The sequence below is a fragment of the Bidens hawaiensis genome, unplaced genomic scaffold, assembly GCF_021521415.1.
Source record: "Bidens hawaiensis isolate Kalapana, Puna unplaced genomic scaffold, B.hawaiensis_p1.1 tig00025672_1, whole genome shotgun sequence".
Lineage (NCBI taxonomy): Eukaryota > Viridiplantae > Streptophyta > Magnoliopsida > Asterales > Asteraceae > Bidens > Bidens hawaiensis.
Window position 1 is genome coordinate 213,190 of NW_027505058.1, and position 9,211 is coordinate 222,400.

A 9,211-nucleotide genomic window follows, 5' to 3' on the forward strand; every position below is an offset into this window, starting at 1 on the left:
TTGGAGGGATGTAAACTGGACTTTAACTGATATGAAAATTTCACAAGCCAAATCCCTTCACCAAGAACGGTATTTATGAGTAAACCGACCAAACCAATTACCTATATATGCCGAAGATGCCCCAAGCACCCTTGAGCTATGCTGATATTTTTAAACTCCTAAATATAATTAATATCTTAATACACTTTTACGTGTTCACATTCATCAAGCTCAATTGATCCATCTAACACATGCCTCTAGAATAACCTTCACTAGTTTAGTATTTTCATCTAAGTAGTTAGATGTGAAACACCCTCATCAATTCAATTAATTTATATTTAGTATGAACCAATTATAAACCATACGAATAAACATAATTTTTATATATCAAAACAATAATAAAAATTTCAAAAGAACCATGTGTTTCAACTCTGTAAGCATACGAGGTACCTAACATACAATTATCACTGCATATCGTACATGCCATCACGATCATACCAAGTACCAAGATTCGATTCATCCTTATCCAAAACATAAATAAAAAACAAAAAAACCAAAGAATCTTTGCCACTAGAAATGAAAAAAAATAATAATAAACCTTTGCCTGAAGTGTCTATAAATATGCGGCGAACAATACGGTTATAACCATCATAACATAACAATAACAATAATAATACTAATTATTTTGAACGTACGTCCACGTTTCATTTTCACCCATTCCGGTCGGTTATCTTCGTCCCATCCATCAACAACTTGTAATCTCTGCATTGCTAGTTGTACGTTCATCCGTTCATACGGTAGCCATGTGTGGAATACTTGCTTTGTTGGGTTGCTCCGACGATTCTCAGGCCAAGCGGGTTCGCGTCCTCGAGCTTTCTCGCAGGCATGCATGCATGCATGCATTAATATTCAAAATAATAATAATAATTGGTTTAAATTATTACACATTGATGTTTTTTACGTGAATTAAAGGTTGAAGCACCGTGGGCCGGACTGGAGTGGGTTATATCAGCACGGGGACAATTATTTATCGCATCAACGTCTCGCAATTATCGATCCTGCTTCCGGTGATCAACCCTTGTTTAACGAAGATGAAACCATTGTTGTAACGGTGGGTGCATTTGTGCATATGATAATGAAATGAATAAATTGTTGTTTTAATTTGTCACGTGTACGTGGTTTGTCTCTTAGACCATCCACACCAACAAATCGTCACGTCAGCTACACATCAGATTTCAAACGTTTCACAAAAATCTTAGCTTTTTTACAACAACAAACATCCACAAACCTTATTAAAAATATTAAAACTATATATCTATATAAATTATGCATTTAAGTATGTGAAAGAAAGGACTTTGGGACCCACCCTTAAAGGTTTGAATTAAGTTTTGTTATGCAAACTTTAACTTACAAACTTTACTCTACAATTGGTGAAGTTCTTAAGCATTAAGTTAGCCTCATGCCACATCATTCAAACTTTGAAAAATGCATCTTGTTGTAGATGCTCTTATGATCACTTTAATTTTGTTAGTGGTTTGAAGGTCATTTTTTGTTGTGATTTTGTAGGTTAATGGCGAGATATATAACCATGAGGAGCTCCGGAAGAATTTGACCGGTCATAAGTTTAAAACCGGCAGCGATTGTGACGTCATCGCGCATTTAGTAAGTAAATTTTAAAGAATTGTTTAATGTGGTATTGTGGTATAAGGTTCTATGAGTCGTTTTTGGGCTCAAACTATAACATTGGTTTTGAGTTTTTGAAGACGAGTTCGGTTTTTTCATCTTTTGGTTTGTGTACAATTAATTTAGTTTTACGGTTTTAGCATCTAGGCTTGAAAATTTTAAGCCAGAAAAAATAGGTTCAAATAATGAATCAGGGTCAACTTTTTCTTGACGGCGGGCCACCAAGATGTTTACCCAAGTCGGGTATAAACTTGGGTCTCCGCTGGAGAACCTAAGACCCCAACAGGAATTTTTGTGAAGTTTCTAGAAGTTCCTTAACTTAACTTACTAGATAAAAAATGAAAATCTTAGATTTTATTCGGTATTTTGGTTTTAAAAATCACATGCAAAACCGTTTTATACAAAAACATAAAACCACACATCAATTTTTATTTGGGTTTGGTTATTCCATTTTTTTGCACACCATATTTATTTTAGTGTAACTAAACTTAATATATTTGTAGTATGAAGAACATGGAGAGAATTTTGTGGACATGTTGGACGGGATGTTTTCATTTGTGTTATTAGATACACGCAATAATACTTACATGGCTGCTCGGGATGCGATCGGGATCACATCCTTGTACATTGGTTGGGGACTTGACAGTTCGGTTTGGATTTCATCGGAATTAAAAGGTTTTAAACGATGCTTGTGAGCATTTTGAGGTGTTTCCACCGGGACATTTGTATTCCAGCAAAACCGGCGGGTTTAGGCGATGGTACAACCCTTCTTGGTTCTCGGAGACTATCCCGTCAACACCTTATGATCCTCTTGTTCTAAGGCGGGCGTTTGAAAATGTTAGATTTGTTTTGTTGTGTTTAAATGATTAATGTTGTTTAAGGTGAAGTGTTTGATTGTGTGATTTTGGGATGTGTAGGCGGTGATTAAAAGGTTAATGACGGATGTGCCCTTTGGTGTCTTGTTGTCGGGCGGGCTAGATTCGTCGTTAGTTGCATCTGTTACGGCCCGTCACATGGCGGAAACAAAAGCTGCTAAGCAATGGGGAGCTCAGCTTCATTCTTTTTGCGTTGGGCTTGAGGTATAATAAATTATGGCTAAGCCCGTTAGGGTCGAGCTAAGTAGGGTTTAGCAGGCGTAATTTACATATTTGCTAGTCATGATTAAGGGTGTGCATGAGTCGGTTTTGGGCACACACAATGAAAACTATAGTTTTTAAGTTTTAGAAAATCGTTCGCTTTTATTTTTTCGGTTTTACATTTGGGTATGAAATAGTTGGGCACAGTAATGGTGGGACCAAAACATTGGATTCGGGTTTGAAAAAAGTTGGCGTAAAATAGTGAACTTGGGCCTAAAATCATGAATTTGGGCATAAAATAAGGTTGGTATATGGGCCTCTTCCAACCTAATTTTTTTTCCTTTAACCACCTATTATTGAATGGACCAAAATAATAAGTTTAAGCCACAAGTATAATAACAAAAGTTCGGTTTGGTTCGGTCTTGAACTTGAATTTCGATTTGGTTGTGGAGCGAGGCATAACCATAAACCAACCGTATTTTTATTTTTCAAAAATAAAGAAAAAAAACTGAACCGTTAGTTATCGGTCTGGATTGATTACTTGGTTCGGTGTTATAGTTCGTTTGACCAATGTGTTGGTCTGGAATTGGAACGAAAATCATCATCATCATCATCGTACTCAGTATATCCCACCAATAGCCAAGCTATGGTAGGGTCTGAGGAGGGTAAGATGTAGACAGCCTTACCCCTACCCCATAGAGATAGAGAGGCTGCTTCCGATGAGACCCCCGGCTCGATAGTAGTTTTGCATCAAGCCTTGGACATAAGGCACATAGCACTCAATCATCGGGACACCGGCTGATTGGTGCATGTACCATTGTCTTTCGGCTATCAACGCCACCACATGATGCCTGATTAACCTTCTGCCACTTTTAACGTTATTTTCACGAGATTAGTAAAATAACGTTAAAATTAGTGCAATTTTACTTTTGCCCACCCGAGGGTTCACACATATATACATTATATGCGCGCACCGCAAGCAGGGCGAAGGAATTGGAACGAAAATCATCATCATCATCATCATCATCGTACTCAGTATATCCCACCAATAGCCAAGCTATGGTAGGGTCTGAGGAGGGTAAGATGTAGCCAAGCTATGGTAGGGTCTGAGGAGGGTCTGATGATGATGATGATGGAACGAAAATAAACATACAAAATTTAGTGACGCAATAAACATTAGTCGAAATTAGTGACAAACTTTGTCGTACAATTAAACAGGGCTCGCCTGATCTCAAGGCCGCAAGAGAGGTAGCCGATTATCTAGGAACCGTTCATCACGAATTCCACTTCACCGTTCAGGTACTTTCCGAAAGTTTTCTATCTGGATTGGGCCCGTGGCCCGGCCCGATTCATTGCGGGTTACATTTTTGTAATCCATAAGTTACTTATCTTGGTATGTTGTAGGATGGTATCGATGCAATCGAAGATGTGATTTACCATATCGAGACATACGATGTAACCACAATCCGGGCCAGCACGCCTATGTTCTTGATGTCTCGTAAGATCAAATCTCTCGGTGTGAAAATGGTCATCTCGGGTGAAGGCGCGGATGAGATATTTGGTGGGTACTTGTACTTCCACAAGGCACCCAATAAGGAAGAGTTTCATCAAGAAACGTGTCGCAAGATCAAAGCCCTTCATCAATATGATTGCTTGAGAGCCAATAAGTCCACATCCGCGTGGGGTTTGGAAGCCCGAGTCCCGTTTTTGGATAAAGAATTCATCAATGTTGCAATGAGCATTGACCCGGAAGCTAAAATGGTAAGATACTTAGGCCCGCTTCGGTTATGACATGGGCTTGAAATACAAAGGTTAATGTGGTTATATGCAGATCAATATGGATAAAAAACGGATCGAGAAATGGGTTCTTAGACGGGCTTTTGACGATGAAAAACAACCCTATTTGCCAAAGGTACTGAAACAGTCAAAGTCAATTGTTTTGTTGCTTAATTCGGTTATTTTTGCTCACTCCTAGTTTAACGGGTTTGTAATATTGTATACGCCCTGCAGCATATCTTGTACCGACAGAAAGAACAGTTTAGTGATGGAGTCGGGTATAGCTGGATAGATGGACTCAAATCTCATGCTGAAAAACATGTATGTTAATGGGCCGGGCCCAGGCCCAGCCCCAGCCCGTTTGATCTTTTTTTTTCGTTCACGAACTCAACTTATCAATGTGTGTAGGTAACAAGCAAGATGATGCTTCATGCCGAGCGTATATTCCCTCACAACACGCCTGTCACAAAAGAAGCTTATTATTACCGAATGATATTCGAGCGGTTTTTCCCTCAGGCAAGTTCCATGCATTATTGACTTGTACATTATGCTATAAATCAAGTAACTCGGTTTTTGAGAATCAACTCTTTTTTCTTTTTTGTTGTTGCAGAATTCGGCTAAGTTGACTGTCCCGGGTGGGGCGAGTGTGGCTTGCAGTACTGCGAAAGCAATCGAGTGGGATGCTTCTTGGTCAAACAACCTTGACCCGTCTGGAAGGGCTGCACTTGGGGTCCATAATTCTGCATATAAGAAGGGCCCGGGGGCGGTTGGTTCAGTGAACTTAGTGCCGAGTGTTAATGATAATGTGCCACTGATGATGGGTGTTACGGGCTCTGAGCTCGTGATTCATAGTTAGGGGTTTGTTATTGAATAAATTAAGTCGAGTTGCAACGTGTTTTTATGATGTGTTGGTTGTTAGCTCGTTTGTTGGTTTTAATTTGTGTGTAATGGTAACTATATGTAAATCTTTGTTTCATGAAGACTGTTGTCATTCCATTAGTTTGTTATGTGCATCAATAATAGGCAAATATATATATCCAAAAAATAATAATAAAATTGTGAACTATATTTTAGTTATGTAACATAATTTTGGTCTACAGGCGTAGAAGAACTGGGCTCTATAGGAGTATAGGTCCTCTAAGGCCCAACTCTGTCTAGTTAAACTGTGAAAACAAGAAACTACCTAGGCCCATTGGTCCTACTAGCCCAGTTTAAGTATGAAGCCCAATAACAAATAAGCAAATGTTAGTAAATTAATAATTTAACACTTTAAATTTAGCTAAATGTTAGATAATAAAGTTTTGTAGTCCAATAGTATCAAGGTATGACAAAAAGGTGTACATTGGCGTGTTACTGTTGGTGTGTGAGTTAGCCATTCTTAAAGCACGTAAAATCGGGAATAATAAATCAATTTTAAAGTTATTTGGACATTTTAACACGAGTGTTTAGTTGATTACTATACATATTTCTTTTAGATTCGTCATTGACTTGGTAAAATCTAAATATATTTTCGAGAATGATGACAACGTTATTAAATTTTATTTTTTTGATACATCACCAACTATAATCATAATTGGATACTTGTAACCAACTAAATGCAATTTATCTAGGAAAGAAGATATGGTGCCATGGTGTATGAAGAACATGCAGAAAATGAGTTCTACAAAAACAAGGGTGAGACCAAAGTAGCCCATTTAAAAGTCCCCATTGACCCTGAATCTTGAAAGCCCAACCTTAAGGCCCAAAGTCTTAACATCATGCTGGACTTGGGCCCTAAAATCTGGATACGTAAACGGCTTGTAGTTTGGGCTCCGGATCACACAGTCATCGCTCGGGAACACGAAGTACCCGATCGAAAACCGTTCTTTTTCCCTATTCACCAACACCCGATGCTTCGCACTCTTGTACTTGTCATTACTTATTGCCTGAAACCAATTTTAAAAAAATGTAACTAAGAGGGTTATTATGTATTCAACTTAAATAGTAGGGGTGCAAACGAGCCAAACCCAAGCTCGACTAGGCTCGAGCTCGGCTTGTTTAACTAACACAGAGCTCGAGCTCGGCTCGTTTCGAGGTCCATTTTCAAAGCTCGAGCTCAGCTCATGAGTAGATTTTCAAGCTCAAGTTGGGCTCAGGCTCTGCTCGTATACTATTTATCAATTATTATATAATTATAATTATTTTTTTTGTTATAATTTTATGCATAAAAAAAGATTATTATTTTTTTACTTTTATTTTTCATAAGTTATATATAATAGTTAATAATTATTAAATATACATTTCAAAAAATTAAATAAATGGTAGCCTTGTTTAGGCTCGCGAGCTGGCTCGAGCTCATAAGTGAAACTCAACTTGTTTATTAAACTTGCTTTCTTATAGGCTCGAGCTGGGACTCAGGCTCGATTAAACTCTGTTCGGTCGAGCTTTTAACGAGCCGATCTCGATTGGCTCGTAAATAAGAAACCTGCATCATGTCACCAAGATGAACTAGAAGTGTGTTGGGAACCGGTTTAGCATCAACCCATGTGTTATCTTTGGAAGAATGTATTTGAAGTCCTCCAACTTCAAATTGATTCAAAACAGTCACCACAGAACTATCAGTGTGCACCTCCATACCCCAAACTTTTGGTGGGTTGTCAAAACAGCACCTTGGATATCTATACACCCTCAAGTGTCCCGTTGATGATGACAAGTAACATTCATTGTCTTGGGACAATTCTTGATTTTGTAACATCGCACCGAATATTGACTTTGACACCCTTTCTAGGTGGACCCTGTAACTTTCTAATAATCTCCTGTGAATTATCAAATAATAATCATACAATTGTTAGTGTAAGCGTGTAACTCTTTTTATCCACCAATAAACATATATCAAATTAGACTCCAAGTGAAGTCGGTTTGAGGTAAAATAGGTTCTGAGCTAAATACATTTAGATGATAATAAGAGTATTTTAAAAATTTATCAGCTTATTTAGGGTTAATATTATCAAAATTAGCGAATAAAAAATTTTCGTTAAAGCTTTTATGCATATTACATATATATGTTTTTTGATGTTAAAAATAAGTTTATTTGTAATGGCTTATGAAATAATTACATGTTTAGAATGGTTTCTGTTTATAATAAATTGGTCGATAAAAGTTCTATCCATGTACATTAGCGAATAAAAAAATTTCGTTAAAGCCTACGGGCTTTTTTATTTTGGCTCGGCCGAAGTATTTTAATTCTCAAAGACGGCCCTGGTTAGGGTAGAATTTTAAACAAATAAACAACGTAGTGATTAAATCGAAACAGAAGACAAACAGGCAACACGCTATGCCGCTACCCCTTTTTGATAATATCAAAGCTGGTTATGTACAAAAGATGTAAAAAAATGAGTTTGAGCTAAAACGGATTCTAAGCAACATATATTCGGTTCAATACGAGTTGTTTTAAAAGTACTAATTTAATTCGGGTTTAAAATATCTATGAGTAAAGTTATTTGGGTTGAAATAAATCGTTTCAAATAAGAAAATTATCAAAATGAGTATTTTAAAGTTTAAATCAACTGGATTTTTTATTTTTATTTTAACCCTTACAAGAAAACATTAAAATGCCATCAACACTTTGGTAAGGAAAGTAAGTAAGTTTGTTAAGTGATAAAATTTAAAATTAAGTGAGCAAACAAAACATATATAAAATTTGGTTACTATTTATCTTTTTTAACTTTTTTATTTGTCTTAATTTAACAATTATAAAACTTAATTATTAATTAATGGGTATTTTTTATTCACTATGTTCAAATTATCTTAAAAGGAAATAACACTTTTTAGTAACTACTCCATATGTTTTATTTAACTCGCCTAATTTTAAAAACTTACATTCTCATAAACCCATTTATTTATAAAATATAAATTACACAAAACTTAAAATGTGAGATTATTAATCTTCACTTTTGTCACTTTTATATACTACACAAAATGCATATAAATACATGAAATTAAAGTCAACCAAAAAACTAACCTGAACTCACGGATTAAAGGATGGTCAACGCAGTCAACCATTGACGGTTGACTAAACGGAATATTCAACCCTTCAACCCAATTATACGTATCCTTCTTCAACGCAAGTGCTTCACCCGCCGGAGTAATCGCCGGAGTACCCCAAAAGTACGACATTACAGACGACGGAATCGATTCAAACAACGCTTGTTTGTATTCAAACCCAAGCTCAAATACTTTAACAGCATGTTCATGTAACTCCGACAACAAACTCGCCGGAATATCGTGGTTGACTAGCCGGAATATTCCCCACTCTGTGCAGGCTTCGTTGAGTTTGGTAAGGTTGATTTGTTGGAGATCTATTGATGGAAGTAGGTCGTGTTGTTGTTCGGGTTTCGGGTTGTTGTTGGTGAGTTGGTGTGTGTGTTTTTGACGGAAACATGGTGGGTAGGAGTTTAAGGTTTCGGAGAACTGTTGCATTGGATTTGGGTTTAAGGTTTAGAGGTTGAAGATACAAAGGATTTGGTGTTTGTTTGCTTAGCTATTATATCACGCTGGTTTATGTCCCGGGTATTACGCGAGTTTATTTAATTTTTGTTTTTATCGTTCTTTTTTATATTTTGTGACAATTTGTTTTATTTTTTAATGTGGTTTTGTTTTGATTTAATATGTATACGTTAGTTTATTAAGTTTAGTATATGTTTTAACGTTTGGGCTCT

General features: G+C 36.6%; 1 protein-coding gene and 1 pseudogene across 2 annotated transcripts; one reads left to right on the forward strand and one right to left on the reverse strand.

Moving 5' to 3' along the window:
* Positions 1-678: 678 nt before the first annotated feature.
* LOC143610309 (asparagine synthetase [glutamine-hydrolyzing] 1-like) lies at positions 679-5,581 on the forward strand (annotated as a pseudogene). Its single transcript, XR_013149565.1, has 11 exons — positions 679-862; positions 952-1,090; positions 1,546-1,641; positions 2,166-2,499; positions 2,580-2,741; positions 3,957-4,037; positions 4,143-4,499; positions 4,570-4,650; positions 4,749-4,835; positions 4,923-5,030; positions 5,125-5,581. The product of XR_013149565.1 is annotated as an asparagine synthetase [glutamine-hydrolyzing] 1-like (transcript).
* A 464-nt stretch (positions 5,582-6,045) lies between these two features.
* Positions 6,046-9,002, reverse strand: LOC143610315 (gibberellin 2-beta-dioxygenase 8-like). The gene is made up of 3 exons (XM_077084828.1): positions 8,515-9,002; positions 6,979-7,309; positions 6,046-6,439 (listed from the first exon to the last, which is right to left on the reverse strand). Exons 1-3 carry the CDS (start codon positions 8,970-8,972, stop codon positions 6,209-6,211), a joined length of 1,020 nt encoding a protein of 339 aa, XP_076940943.1. The 5' UTR covers positions 8,973-9,002; the 3' UTR covers positions 6,046-6,208.
* Positions 9,003-9,211: the final 209 nt, after the last annotated feature.